Raw genomic sequence first — 15,421 nt, 5'->3', positions numbered from 1 at the left:
TCCTTTAGTAAACCAATGACTTTCTGATAGTGAAACCATTCAAATTCTACGCTCCTGGCTTCCATCATTGGATTGAAGTTTTGGAATGTGAAGAACCGGCAAATAATAACATCGCAATCCCATCTAACATTAATACACTGAAATGCTTGCTCTTTAGGTGAAGTCTACACATGGGGGGATAATGATGAAGGGCAGCTTGGAGATGGAACCACCAACGCTATTCAGCGACCTCGCCTCGTTGCAGCTCTTCAGGGCAAAAAGATAAACCGCGTCGCCTGTGGTTCTGCTCACACGTTGGCCTGGTCCACAAGTAAACCTGCTAATGCTGGCAAGCTTCCCACACAGGTAACCTGCCCTGCTTATTTCTCCATGGGTTACTTAGGGCACTAGTCTTACTGCCTAGTAAATCAGTGCCTCTGGCTATCATCATTCCTGAGATTCTGTTTCATAGGTTTGGGCAGATACTTTATACTTTTGTTCAGTCTTGTTCTTGCACATCTGAGGTGTGGTGACCAGTTATTCTTCCGATTTTACTTTTCTCTGAGCTATTCATTTTATTTTTTGTGATTAATCATTATCAGTTCACAATGATTATATCTGCGTGCTACATGCCTACTCTTAGGCAGTGTATCAGCAGCTGCCTTAGTTCTGGCTAGTAATATATACAATTTATATTACTGTCCTATTTTTACCTTATTATTTATTTTAATCCTGTATGACATGTACTTTTGCAGGTACCAATGGAATATAACCACCTTCAAGAGATAGCAATCATAGGCTTAAGGAATCGATTGCTATTACTTCACCATATCTCTGAGCTCTTCTGTCCATGCATCCCTATGTTTGATTTGGAGGGAAAGCTGGATGAGACTGGTCAAGGCCCCTCAGTTGGCTTCGATACACTTCGCGGAATTCTTATCTCCCAAGGAAAGGTAAGTACCAGAACTAATGATGAGCAAAAATGTTTACAATACCCAGTTCTCTCCTCTGGTCCAGTCCTCCGTTGTGTTCAGGCTTCACTGGTGCAGACCGCATTCTCTGCCCAGCATCTTCAGGACCCCACGGTATCATATTGTCACTCGAGGCTTAGACATCAGGTTTCACACGATGTCTGGATATGAATCGCATTGTAGCGCCATGACGTGTTTAGGGCCTATTAAGCGACCGAGACACCCAGGTGATGCTAAGCCAAGAGTGCCAGCCACAGAAATGAAGTCCGGTTGCAACAGAGGTCAAAACTGAGTATCATGAACCATTTTGCTCATCTCGTGTCTGAACTTCTTCAATGCTAGTACATACATAAAATAATGGTACATTTAGGCTAATATAGGAGTACATTTAATCAACGCTCACATACTGGCCTGTTTACACGGACTGGCGAAAACTGAAAGATACACATAGATGTCTTATACAATCGTTATCGGCAGCACAATGCCTGTTCACACCAGGCAATATGCTGTCAGTAACAATCATTTTTTTTAATTTTTTGGCGGGTCAGGGGAATGAGGGAGCAGCATATATTATTCGATCACCTAACGTACAAGTGTTTTGCTTGTTCACAGGGTGATTGCCAACATGATTACATGGGGACAAAATTGGGAATAGGTGTTCCTGTAAACGCTTGTTCATCAATTCTTGGCCCGTCTAAACAAATCTTCAACTCTCTCGCCTTTCTAATCGAGCGTTTTCTTACAGTAGTCACTACTTCTGCTCTGGTGGTAATTTTTTGTGACCTTGTCATTTCGTGGAGGGATGTCTGTTTACTTTGCTTCCTTGTCTTTATTTAGTACTTAATTTGTTTACCGACAAGATACGAGAACATAGAGATCAGCTTGTGAGAACACTACTGGAAGCATTCTTTCATGCTCAGATGACTATGATATAGATTTAAGATGGTGTGTAATGTGTGCTATTAGTATTTAGAGGATGATCTTACACTGTTTCTGCAGGAGGCTGCTTTCCGCAAAGTTGTCCAAGCAACCATGGTACGAGACCGCCAACATGGCCCTGTGGTTGAATTGAACAGGATACAGGTATGTTGGTTGTTCTGGGATAATATAACTGGGATTATTGGCCAATAGGAATAATTGCAACAGTACTGAGTTTGAAAGTGTTTTCTCAGACACTTGTAATGCTGTTCATTCTTCTTTTAAGAACTAAACTTTTCAATTTTTTTTCCAAGAATTTTGTCCAGCATAGAAAGTTCTGAACTTTTGCAAATCACTTTATTAGGAGAAAAGCAGTATTTGGAAGCCATTTACACACACTTTTTCAAATAGGAATAAATGACAAAGCTCTTACTAAAGCAGTGCGAATGTTTCATAACTTTCCATGCTGTACAAACTAAAAAAAAAAGAAAGTTACTGAGGAATTTACAGCAGAGATGTGCAATGTATCCAATCATTTAATATGACGAAAACTAACTTCTTTCCTGGATATGTAGACATTGTGTAATTCTAATCTTTTGTGATAATTAGAATATCTTTTATGGGTTTTTTTTTCTCATAGGTAAAACGTTCCAGAAGTAAAGGCGGCTTGGCAGGTCCAGATGGTACCAAATCTGTATTTGGCCAGATGTGTGCAAAGATGACTTCCTTCAGTCCTGACAGCCTTCTGCTACCTCATCGCGTCTGGAAGGTCAAATTTGTTGGTGCGAGCTTTTATACTTTGTAGATAGACATAAAGAATTTCTATTAGCGCTGATTAATTGCAAGTTGTGAACACTTCAAGTCAGATGATTTGTCTTTTTTTTCTCCTTGAAGCCCCTTAAGGAGAGAAATCTAATTAGAAGCGTTACAATTTCCCATGTTTTGGATATCTTTCCAGTTTTGGCTACAATCTTTAACAAATGTAAAATGTGAGCCGCTAGAACAGAACACCTGATAAGCATATCCGGAAGGTGAAAGACCTGGGGGGGTTCAGTATGTCAGGGCTTGAAAATTGCTGCTCACGTACTGTCCCCATGCATCAGGAGCTTGATGAGCATCTCGAAAACGACATTGTTCATGTGCAGAGTTAATAGAGACCTAAGCACACACATTCTCGTTGAAGTAACATAACCAATTTACTTTACTTATTAGGGGAGTCTGTAGATGATTGCGGCGGTGGCTACAGTGAATCCATTGCAGAAATCTGTGAAGAGCTTCAGAACGGACTGACTCCACTTCTCATTGTGACTCCAAATGGAAGAGATGAGTCTGGCGCTAACAGGGACTGCTTCTTGTTGAATCCAGCAGCTAAGACCACCCTTCACATGAACATGTTTAGATTTCTTGGTAAGTCCCTAACCCTAAAAATATTAATGTAATTACATCCTATGTATACCAGTGAGGAAGGTTCATTCAGTTCCACATCTAGCCAAAAAGTATACTGCTGCCAGTCGGTTATCATGAAAGACTACTTATAATGAATATCTGTGAATTTAGTTGTATACTAATTCTGCATAATGTACATGGAAATTGTAGAAAACACTGACCTCTCCACCTTTTGATTAAGGTCACAGATCAAAATCGCACACATTTAGCTCTAGCTATCTGTATGTCTCGATGCATAAATCTTGAACTATATAGGCCAAAATCTGTCTGTGGAGACATGAGGGTCAGTGGGTGCTTTCATCCGCTCGCCCGGCTGTCTTTAGAAAGACCGCATGGGCTCATCCCACTGAACGCCCCCTCCACCTTCACCTGGGCATAATACTATTCAAACACAGGGGGAGTGTAAAAGAGTGTGGTAATACTTTATTGAGCCATCACCAGACAAGAACGCCTAGCACAGTCCCACCAAATACACAACATGTTACAAATTTCAAAGTCTCACCCTCCCGCTGGCTCGCTGTGACTACAAAGCTTCAAGGCCAGACTACCCCCACCAGTGGCATCCCCCTTTTGGTGGGCGCACACAGACTGGAGGTAATGGCAAGCTTGGGAATCTGAGAGTCCATTGAGGTAGGTGGCCAGGTGACCGGATGGTCCCAACCTGGTTTCTCCAAACATCTCCATGGGGCCAAGTGACCGGATGGCCCCAACCTGGCTTCTCCAAATGTCTTCATAGTTTCAGTGATGGTCAATTAATCAGATTTGTATTCCTCCAACTGGGGCCTTGGTCCTTTATGCTGATTTACTGTAGAATGTCTCAAATCTGTATCCCTCCGGTTGGAGCCATGGTTTCCTGGTTGCTGCTCTGTAGAGTCTTTTTGCAGAAGGATAAAGATCCCTTTTTATACCCACATCTGTCCTTCAGGCCGTCATCCACAGGTCAGGGGGAAGGTGAGATGAGGTCAACTCTCATTGTTCCAGTATTCAATCAATTTGCATAGTTTATCCTTCAATGTTTGCAGGTCAACAAACTGCATGGCCTGGTACAATAGGTAATCAATATATTAGCAAACATCAATTGTTCAATTACCCAGCGTCCCTGACCTCCAAGGATAGCAACACAATAATCAATTCAAGAGTGAACGTTTGGCTCATATGAACAATGGCCTATGTCTTTTGTCCCACCAAAGAAAAATACGTCTGGTCTAAATAAGTATAAATTCCATGTTGTCACACTGTCTAATATTCAGATGGCAATTTATTTTCTCTTCCCCCTGTCTCTCTCTCTCTCTTCCTCTCCCTCTCCCTCTCTCTCTCCCCCCCCCCCCCCCCCCCCGTCTTTCTTTCTCTCTCTCCCCCTCACACTTGCTGCCTCTTTGTCCCCCCTCGCCCACTGCCCCTTTCCCCCCTCGCCCGCTGCCTCTTGCCCCCTCGCTTCCTCTCCCCCCTTCGTTCAATGCCTCTTCCCCCCCCCCCTCTCGTTCACTGCCTCTCTCCCTCATCTTGTTCGCTGCCTCTCCCCCCTTCGTTCGCTGCCTCTCTCCCCCCTCTCGTTCGCTTCCTCTCTCTCCCCTCTCGTTCGCTTCCTCTCTCCCCTCTCGTTCGCTTCCTCTCTCCCCCCTCTCGTTCGCTTCCTCTCTCCCCCCTCTCGTTCGCTTCCTCTCTCCCCCCTCTCGTTCGCTTCCTCTCTCCCCCTCTCGTTCGCTTCCTCTCTCCCCCTCTCGTTCGCTTCCTCTCTCCCCCTCTCGTTCGCTTCCTCTCTCCCCCTCTCGTTCGCTTCCTCTCTCCCCCTCTCGTTCGCTTCCTCTCTCCCCCTCTCGTTCGCTTCCTCTCTCCCCCTCTCGTTCGCTTCCTCTCTCCCCCTCTCGTTCGCTTCCTCTCTCCCCCTCTCGTTCGCTTCCTCTCTCCCCCCTCTCGTTCGCTTCCTCTCTCCCCCTCTCGTTCGCTTCCTCTCTCCCCCTCTCGTTCGCTTCCTCTCTCCCCCTCTCGTTCGCTTCCTCTCTCCCCCTCTCGTTCGCTTCCTCTCTCCCCCTCTCGTTCGCTTCCTCTCTCCCCCTCTCGTTCGCTTCCTCTCTCCCCCTCTCGTTCGCTTCCTCTCTCCCCCCTCTCGTTCGCTTCCTCTCTCCCCCCTCTCGTTCGCTTCCTCTCTCCCCCCTCTCGTTCGCTTCCTCTCTTCCCCCTCTCGTTCGCTTCCCCTCTCGTTCGCTTCCCCTCTCCCCCCTCTCGTTCGCTTCCCCTCTCCCCCCTCTCGTTCGCTTCCCCTCTCCCCCCTCTCGTTCGCTTCCCCTCTCCCCCCTCTCGTTCGCTTCCCCTCTCCCCCCTCTCGTTCGCTTCCTCTCTCCCCCCTCTCGTTCGCTTCCTCTCTCCCCCCTCTCGTTCGCTTCCTCTCTCCCCCCTCTCGTTCGCTTCCTCTCTCCCCCCTCTCGTTCGCTTCCTCTCTTCCCCCTCTCGTTCGCTTCCCCTCTCGTTCGCTTCCCCTCTCCCCCCTCTCGTTCGCTTCCCCTCTCCCCCCTCTCGTTCGCTTCCCCTCTCCCCCCTCTCGTTCGCTTCCCCTCTCCCCCCTCTCGTTCGCTTCCCCTCTCCCCCTCTAATTCGCTTCCTCTCCTCCCCCCCTTCTCGTTTGCTCCCCCCCCCCTCTCCCCCTATAAAGTGTAGACTCCACCAGAGCAAAGGTCCAAAGAAATCCAAACTTCGGACTGTTTCTCATTATACTCAGTCTTTGTTCCATCCTGGTCCCGTTTTTTTGGATGGAAGTACCTGATGAACATAACACAGACGTCTGAAATGTAGGGTGAAACAAGTCCTAGACTTTTCATCCAGCTCACTTTTATTCACGCTTCTAGGTATAAACTTCGAAATATTGCTCCTACCTGAGTTCCATTACATTCTAGTATCAGAAGGTGCATGGCGTATATATTATAGAAGGCTAAATCCTTCTCTGTAACCCCTTAACAATGCAGTGTTAGATTTTCTGCCTATTTCCGGCCGGCAGCTAGAATTCCTTTGAATTTACAAATTGTAGAGAACACTTGAAGTTGAACAGGTTCCAGGTCCGCAGTGTATCCAACTATATTAGCAAATGCTAAGTGTTTGCTGCAAGAAATCAGTAGTGCTCCTGCCAGCAGGCCTATGGAGTGCTGCATTGCAGCCGCCTGGAGGGAGCTGGACATCTCGAGATGTATTTCTAAAGAAACGGCACTAATAATGAAAAGGAAGACGCAATGTAGCGTTGAGCCCAGTGTTATATATACTGTGCAGATAGGCCACTGCTTGTTTATGAGGAGCACAATGTGCCCATAGCTGGCTGTCAGGTCTCTCCGCTCCGCTTCAGACGTGCCGTGGAAAAATGAAAGCTGTTCTCCGAATAATAGCCTGGGTTGGTTAATAACAAGCCACTCACAAGCTATTAAATGATTTCTCTTCCCTTCCTCTCTAGGTGTGCTTCTTGGAATTGCAATACGGACTGGAAGCCCTTTAAGTCTTAATCTGGCTGAGCCAGTGTGGAAGCAGCTGGCAGGCATGAATCTGACAATTGCTGACCTCAGTGAGGTAAGCACGGCTTTATGCATAGAATATATGGAAATGTCAGGAGAAGCGGTCTCCTAATACCCCTCATTGTGGAGGAGTAAAGATGCCGCTAAGCGCATAATTCAAGATTATCCTGGACTGGCCGGGTCCTAACACGGAAAATGAACTCTGCATACTACATTTGCCTTTTAATCCCTTTTCTTCATTTTTTTTTTTCATATACAGGTGGATAAAGACTTTATTCCTGGACTGATGTATATCCGCGACAATGAGGCAACATCAGAGGAATTTGAAGCAATGATTCTTCCTTTTACCGTGCCCAGTGCTAGCGGTCAGGACATCCAGCTGAGCTCCAAGCACACGCACATAACCCTTGACAATCGAGCAGAGTATGTCAGGCTTGCCATCGGCTACAGGTGGGTAGAGCAGCAATGGCGTCGCTTGTCATGTTCTGGATCGCTCTTGGTCTCAGCTTGTTGGCTATGATTGCTTGCAGCAGCTGGTAAGTTTGTCAGATGGCGCTATGAAGGCTGTCGTGGTATCACAACAAGAGGACAGATTGCACACTTAGGCTTGGTTCACATGATGCCATCAGAATGACTGAAATTGACAGCATTTTAAAGCACTTTGATTGGCCCTATGTTTAGCTGAACAACTCATGCCATTCACAATTTGAAAAGCATTTTGATCTTGAATCTGACATGGTTTTGGTCATATCACAGCTGCCGCTAGTATCGCGGCCAACCTGTGAATCCAGCTTTAAAGGAGATTTGACTCCAAATTTCAGATACCTAATCTGTGAGCAGCACCCTGACTCCAGCGATGTCACTTTTTTAGCTGCTTGCTGTAGATTTTATAAAATCAGTTTTATCAGCAGGATATTCTCACTAAGAGCCTAGTAAACCTACTGCCATGTAGTCCTCCATATTTACAAACTTTGTATAACTCCACCCCTAACCACTGATTGGCAGCTTGCTGCCTATACACCGTGGACATAGAAAACTGTCAACTGGGTTATATAGAGCTCAGCATTTAGAGAACTGCTAGATCTGCAGCCCAGTAAGTGACACATCACTGGAACTAGGGTCTCTGTGTCTAGATCCTACTACTTTTAGAATACATAGAAAAATCCAGCTAAAAGATTCCCTTTAAATTGTCCACCTTAGATATCTGGTGACTGAGCATTCGTCCTACAGTGATCTCTTCTGACCTCTCACTAATGGGCACATTGACATTTACAATGGGGAAAAAGCTGATACCGGAGCTCTGGCAGCTTCCTGAGCAAACCAAAAGATCCGGCATTTGAATTATTATTCGGGGGAGTTTCTGAGGCCATTCATACATATTGGTTGGACATGGCTGACTTTTAAAGGGAACCTTTCACCTCCCAAAATCCTATTTACATGCGGGTCTAGTGCTAATCTGCAGAGAAATAACATTTTAACCATGTTAGGCTGGTTTACTGGAAGAGTGGCTACAGGGAAAAAGTGAAATGTTATTCTCCCTGCGCTGCTCGCTACCAGCCATCGAGGCAGTGTCTGTTACAGGTTACTACAGAGCATGCGCTGACCTCTCTCCGCCGCACATTGATGGACGGCCTGCTCTACATGGACATACTGCACACACCCTCCGAAGAAGACTGTCGGCATACAGGGGACTGATTGCAGCTGCACTCTGTGTAGTACGCCGTGACTGTAACAGCTCCCCGCACCGCGCTGATGACAGGAAGCGTGCGGCTGCAGGGGGAATATAACAGCATTTTCGCTCTGTAGCTGTACTTTACCTATACCAGCCTAGCCTGATTTAAACTCTCTCTACCTGCAGGTCCTCTCTATTCTACATATAACTCATGTATTGGGAGGTCACAAGATCCCTTTAATGTGTAAAGTGTGCAGAGAACTTATGGTATTGGTCACAGTATGATCTCAAAATGCATTCTGTTCACGTCTCTTCTGATTTTGACATACAATGCTATTGATACAGAAAATGACATAGCCGTTACTGTAGAAATGGGGAAGGCCTATAACTTGTATTGAAATATGCAGGAACTATGGCTAGTGCTGCCATTCTACATGGACTGTAATAATTCAGGGCCGCAGTCAGGGGGCAGTGTGTGCTGACAAAACATCCAGCTGCCTTTCTCTTATAGATAATGTCTCTATAACAGCAGACCGGCTGAATGATGAAAAGAGGCCGTGAAATCATCTTTTATTCACTAAATATAATGGCAATTATTGAGTTTCTGTCCATCAAACAATGGTTAAAAGAAGAATCTAGTGCAGCATGGAGTGCAGTTCTTGCTGTCAAAATGCTGGACATTGCTGTGGGATTATGACAGACCCTGTTGTAAGGAAATGGCGTCCTTCAGGCACGATTACTGTGGGCTGGAAATTGAAGTTCAAAACCGGAGCTACAACACAGTTGTGAACCAAGTCTATGTACCGAAGCTTGACCCAGAGGCATGGGGTAGCTAGCAACCAGGGCAAAGCAAATATTATGCCTCCAAACACAGTAGCAACGTCCCCTTAAAACAAATAATGCCCACTGAATGCTCCCTTATAAAGTACAACATGTTAAAGGGGTTGTGTGGTCCAGCTTGATACGTCAGTAGTCACCTGATGTGACTTCTGACTTATGATTTCCCTCCAAAGCCTGCCTCACTTAGCAAACATAATATGCAATGCAGTGACCTGATTGTGCTGCCTGCCCCAGGGTGCTGACCTCTTATAGGCCTACAGACGGAAACTGTTGGGTCAAGAACCTTTGGCAGGATTCCTCAGGTCTCCGGGCAGTCACCACTTTGAGCATGGGTAGCCTTCCAGAAGTCCAGGACATGTGCACTCAGTGCTAGCAATTCCATATTTTCCCCAATTTTGGAATTTTGCATCTTAAGGCCCCTTCCCTACTCTACACTGCCTGGTGGACTATTGCTGTCTGTATCTAGGTTATCGGCGTCCAAGTCAATGCAATGACCGGAGTCACAGCGCTGGTGTGAACAGACCCTAATGGCCAGTCCTTGATGCCCTGGTCACTATGTTCTGCAGAACCCTTCTAGGCCTTGATCAGTGTCCGCTTTCTTACCACCACTTCCTACAGAACATGTATGGGCGCCCCTAGATCTCTTTAAACACTACTATGACAACTGAGCATTTCCTCCAGTAATGTCGCCTATGCTGATTGTTGGTACTCTGAGGCACCCTCCCCGGAACAGGCCCATAATACCAGGCCGAGACCGTGGCCACCATAATAAGATGTGATCGGCTGCACTCGATAATGAAAGAAGAGGTTTTTGTGCCCCTATTTAGTAAGGATGGGCTGGAAATCTGCTCTACTAGAGACATTTACTGGAAAATGCAGCCATTCATTACCTTCCTTGTGAAAATAACACGGATAGGCCTTTATCAGAAGACCGAGCCCTGGGAGTTTCTCGATATGAGAACTAAGAAATGTTTTATACTACCGACATGAGGTGTGATCAGAGTCTGCAATGCGAGCAGTGGGATTTAGGCATCCGATTCATGTCCTTCCATGTATCGCTTTATGTAAAGCAGAGCACCAGTCACACAGGGCTCCTGCCCTTCGCAGCCAAGGATGAAAGCTGCATTGATTTGTATCATTCCAGTATAGCTAGGAACAGTAGAAATCATTTGTTCCAACCTTAGGACATGAAAGGGAACATTGCTGTTCTGCATAGGAGTTACCAGACTTGCACATTGCATAGATTTTCTAATTTAACCCTATGGTCCTAAACCATTCTCTCCAGTGAGTGACTACAGTCTGCGCTCTGCACCTCCTGCCTTTATGGTACTAGAATAGGAAGTAGCTGTCTGACAGCGAATGTGGTCGGCCATGTTGGCCTCTATAGGACTATCAGTCTCTTCCTCAGTTCCTCTGGCGGACAGTCACACTGAAGACCCTTCCCATCTTTCATGTCACCCAACAATCTGCTGCGAGCGCCCACAGGACTTTATAGGGTTACTATCTGGATCATTGGTAATGGATTGGCAAACCATGCTCCACCTTGGAGCCATATTGAACATGACCCTGTTTTATTGCTGCGTGTAGTAAGCTTATTTCTCTTCTCTTTCTGCAGGTTGCATGAGTTTGATGAGCAAGTAGCAGCAGTGCGTGAGGGGATGGCACGCGTGGTCCCAGTGCCCCTGCTTTCTCTCTTTACTGGTTATGAACTTGAAACCATGGTATGTCTCCATTCTCTGTTTTCTCCCTGCTAGTACATTACTCGGGAGGAGTGTGTTCATTCGAATAGTTTTCTGTAGGATGTGAAAATAATATTTCGGGGTTGTCTGGGCATTTCATATTCCTGACCTATCCTTTGGGATAGGTCCTCACTATCTGATCCGTGTAGGCTGACACATTGATCAGCTGATATTTGCTTTGACCGCTGCTGAGAACTGATCATCAGCTCTTGTTCTCTTGCAAACGTGCTGACCTGCAGTACCCAGCAATGGCTGCCACATATTTAAATGAACTGTGCTATTAAACCTCCGTAAACGGCAACATCTGAGCTAACGACGCCTGATCCGTGGGTACAGAAGGTGTTGCATGCTCGGACAACCCCATGAAGGTTTTTTTTTTTTTTTTTTTCTTCTATCTACTGTTGAATTTTTTGCATAGCCCTTTGACTGTAATAATATTCGCCTTAGTGATACAACAGTACCACTAGTCTGGGAACCATTACGGGGATGCTATATTGGGGAATTGTGATATACAGTGGGTATGGAAAGTATTCAGACCCCTTTAAATTTTTCACTCTGTTTCATTGCAGCCATTTGGTAAATTCAAAAAAGTTCATTTTTTTTCTCATTAATGTACGCTCTGCACCCCATCTTGACTAGAAAAAAAACAAATGTATAAATTTTTGCAAACTTATTAAAAAAGGAAAACTGAAATATCACATGGTCTGAATACTTTCCGTACCCCACTGTATGCAGCTCTTTTATGTGGTCTCCAGTCGCAGATTCTTTACAGTAGTCATTTGAAGTGATAAATACTTTGCTCCTCCTAGACATGATATAGACATTAATATAGGTCCCCATACAATCGTGTTTAGTTTATCCGTAACTTCAGGAATTCGTTTTTTTTCTGTCGCCCTTCTCATGCTTTACTTTCTATAGCAGAAGAGCTGCAGATAATGGAAGTCATACTATGAAAGTCCATCTTTCAGTCAATTAAAGGGGCTAATTGATTTTTGCTGGATGTAACACATTTATTTTTGATATTCCTTTCCGCATATTACACCCCATCACATTCTAGTCATTTGTAGGTTTCCAGCCTGGGTTGCTTCCTTCAGAAATCCAATTAATTGAGTTGAGTCCCTATGGAGTGTGATATGAGTATTTTCTTTAATGTCATAGTGCTTTAGTGTTCACCAGCTCCCATCTTCTCACAGTTGATTTTAATAGACTTGATGAACTGTATCACATATTGGCAGGGGTGATTAAAATGAATCAGACTAATATCCTATTATACCTTGAGAATTTAGGATTTCCGTTCAATCCTTCTGTGATTTGCCTACCTATGGTTAATTTTTCAATATTGTCCTTTTTATTTCAGGTCTGCGGCAGCCCTGATATCCCTCTTCATCTGTTGAAATCTGTTGCCACGTATAAAGGGATTGAGCCCACAGCTTCCCTCATTCAGTGGTTTTGGGATGTTATGGAATCCTTCTCCAACACTGAACGTTCCTTATTTCTCAGATTTGTGTGGGGCAGGACCAGACTTCCTCGAACTATAGCAGACTTCAGAGGCAGAGACTTTGTCATTCAGGTAAAATGCCACTGCTACGATATTGGTATCTATCTACAGTGTTTTGTTTTTTTTTGTTTTTCATGTTCCACTGGGTCTGTAGGTTGCCCTCAGTGTCTGGGGAAAAAAACAGCTCTACTATGCTATTTTACCTTTCGAATATGATTAGATCAGAGATGGAGGCACCTGATGGAGAACCTAACATAGATGTCACCGCTGCCAATCACTGCGCATTTTATAGGCTCTATGTGGTTTATCATCCGTAGCCACATTTTTTACACTTGAACAAGAAATATAGGCAAAGTTGTGTATTCAGAAACCGCAATGTCAGGGTGCAGCATATAACATCTGGCGCAATGTGCGGCACAGAAAGGAAATTGCTGTAGTGGACCATGAAATCGGCACTACCATCTTAAAAATTACTGGTTAACATTGCCCATCACCATGAACTGAGGTTTTAATTGCACTTACACTCTCCATGATTGCTGTGCAGGATCATGTGCCATCTCAAATTTTAGAGTGAAGGTCCCCATACACTTTAGACAAATGGTTGGACGACCTTAACGAGTACGAAAAATGGTCTAATGTGTATGGTGGCACCGGCCAACTGATGGTCTGGAGAGATGTTGAACATGCATGTCCAACTTCGGACTGCTGATCACCATGTTCTCCCGGAGATAAGCTGCTGGTGGACAAGCTCTTCTGTGCATGAGAGAGATGGTTGTCAGCTGAAAAGCTGTCCAATGTGTATGGCCAGCTTAAGGCTGTGTTCACATCTACGATAGATGATCCATTCTGAGCATACATCACAAGTCCAGACAGAAAAACCATAGCAGAAAGTAGATTAAAACCATTATACTCATAGGAGCCCTTCTGGTGTTGCTGGTGTCTGTCACACAGAGGGACTGGCTTTGCTGCTATTTTTCTTTTCCTCTATATGAACAGAATTGGAACCTTATGTCTAGTTAAGGTGGCCACCGGCGAATGTCTGACCCATAACATAGGGCATTATGTCATGTACATGTTGTGTTCATTGTATCCTAATCACTGGGAAAAAAAACTTTCATGGTTTTTAACAGTATACAAAAGGTGTGACACTTTTTTAAAGAGTTCCACCGGTTCTTCCTGTTCTGTGGACATTCAAGGAACCTGCAGGGTATCAAAATTCAGTGGAATAAAAATCTACAGCCCAATCCACCACTTCTTTAAAATCGCACAAATCTTCTTTGATGTCATAACCAATAAAACCTCTTACAGACCGACTCAGGTGGGGTAGGAACAGACCTACGCTTTTCAAGCTTGCGTAAATACTGCTAAGATGTAAATGCTTAGGTCTGGTCTATACTTACCCCACCGGTCTGTCTGCAAACTGTTTTTGTTTTAAATTAAAAGATTCTTGTGATTTTATAAAGAAGTGTCAAATTATTTTGTACTTTTTTTTTTCTACCCCATTGTTTTTGTTTTTTTTTAAGGCTGCATAAATGCTAAAATGTATAAAATTTGACACTGCAGATGCAGGTTTTAGAAGGCCCATTATACCTTCAGATGGTTTCTCAGGGGACAGACGACATTTATATGTAGATGTTCCCTAGTAAAGGCTTGAGAAAGTCTCAGCTATTTGTTTCTTATCTCTTCTATGCAGGTCTTGGATAAGTACAATCCTCCAGATCACTTTCTTCCAGAATCCTACACATGTTTCTTCCTGCTGAAGCTTCCCAGATATTCTTGCAAGCAGGTTCTTGAAGAGAAATTAAAATATGCTATTCACTTCTGCAAGTCTATAGACACTGATGACTATGCACGGATTGCACTTACTGGCGAGCCAGCAGCCGACGACAGCAGCGACGACTCCGATAATGAAGATGCCGATTCGTTTGCTTCTGACTCCACACAGGACTACCTTACCGGACACTAAGTGAGCCGAGGCTAAGGAAGTGGGCTCTCCTAATGCACTGAGATTCCCGGCGCTCACGGGAACCTGGCAGTCCAAAGTTTAACAGTACATGCTACAGATATATGAAGAAAGACTTATCGAACTTTGACATTGTGTTTAAAAGCGATGCGTAGGTGCCTATTCCTTTTATTATGTGTTGTAAATGTTTACTACAGAAAACAGTGCAGTGTCCTGATGTGAGGCCGCACAGCCTTTTACATGTGAGTGCAATAGTTTTTTTTCTTTATTTTTTTTTCTTATTTAGTGTTGTATACCTGTGTAATTTCTTAATGGTTGCAAATAACCGTATAGTGGAGAACATGAAAGTATTAATCATTTTCATTTCCCTCTCCTGGCAACCTGCTTAATAAGACGTTTTCAGATCAGTATTCCTTCCAGTTACGTGTAAATTAGAAATGGGGGACAACCCAGTGTTTTCTTAACACTAGAGTTCTGTTTTGTATATTTTGGCTCCCACTTTATGCTTTAAGTGAACTCATGTCACCGTCACTACATTTTATTGGAATTGTGTATATAAGTGTTTAGTTCCTTGACATATGCACCCTATTGTCCCCCTGAATAAACTGTGTCACTACTAGATTTGATTGTTTTTAATTTTTAAAACCAACATTTTCCCAATATTTTGGTGTTTTTAAATAGTTTCTGGTGACCTAATATGTTCTGTATGTTCATGAGGAGTAACACTATTTCTATTTTATTATTTGTGTCCTGCTTTTTTTATTTTTTTTCAGTGTTTCTCTGCCTCTATTAATATAGCAATTTAGTCACTTTAAATAAAGGACCAAAAAACCGGAACAAAAACCGAAGCCATGGTGCAGAGTTGAACCACCTGCTGTTTTTGTGCCAACTTACTGCTGTG

At 44.2% G+C, this 15,421-nt stretch overlaps 1 protein-coding gene across 5 annotated transcripts in view; it reads left to right on the top strand.

Annotated features, from left to right (window-relative positions):
* HERC2 (HECT and RLD domain containing E3 ubiquitin protein ligase 2) overlaps positions 1-15,141 on the top strand; it is a 262,965-nt gene extending 247,824 nt beyond the window's left edge. For all 5 annotated transcript variants that reach the window (XM_077296925.1, XM_077296926.1, XM_077296923.1 and 2 more), the window contains exons 84-93: positions 158-345; positions 735-932; positions 1,950-2,033; positions 2,509-2,650; positions 3,081-3,275; positions 6,751-6,863; positions 7,068-7,258; positions 10,936-11,041; positions 12,417-12,629; positions 14,251-15,141. In XM_077296925.1, coding sequence (XP_077153040.1) covers positions 158-345; positions 735-932; positions 1,950-2,033; positions 2,509-2,650; positions 3,081-3,275; positions 6,751-6,863; positions 7,068-7,258; positions 10,936-11,041; positions 12,417-12,629; positions 14,251-14,523 — 1,703 coding nt within the window. In that variant the 3' untranslated portion in view covers positions 14,524-15,141. The remainder of the gene's footprint in view (positions 1-157; positions 346-734; positions 933-1,949; positions 2,034-2,508; positions 2,651-3,080; positions 3,276-6,750; positions 6,864-7,067; positions 7,259-10,935; positions 11,042-12,416; positions 12,630-14,250) is intronic.
* The last annotated feature ends 280 nt before the right edge of the window (positions 15,142-15,421 follow it).

Source organism: Ranitomeya variabilis, chromosome 3 (genome assembly GCF_051348905.1).
Source record: "Ranitomeya variabilis isolate aRanVar5 chromosome 3, aRanVar5.hap1, whole genome shotgun sequence".
NCBI lineage: Eukaryota > Metazoa > Chordata > Amphibia > Anura > Dendrobatidae > Ranitomeya > Ranitomeya variabilis.
Note: the sequence above shows the minus strand (reverse complement) of the source record. Positions and strands in the feature narration are given on the sequence as shown.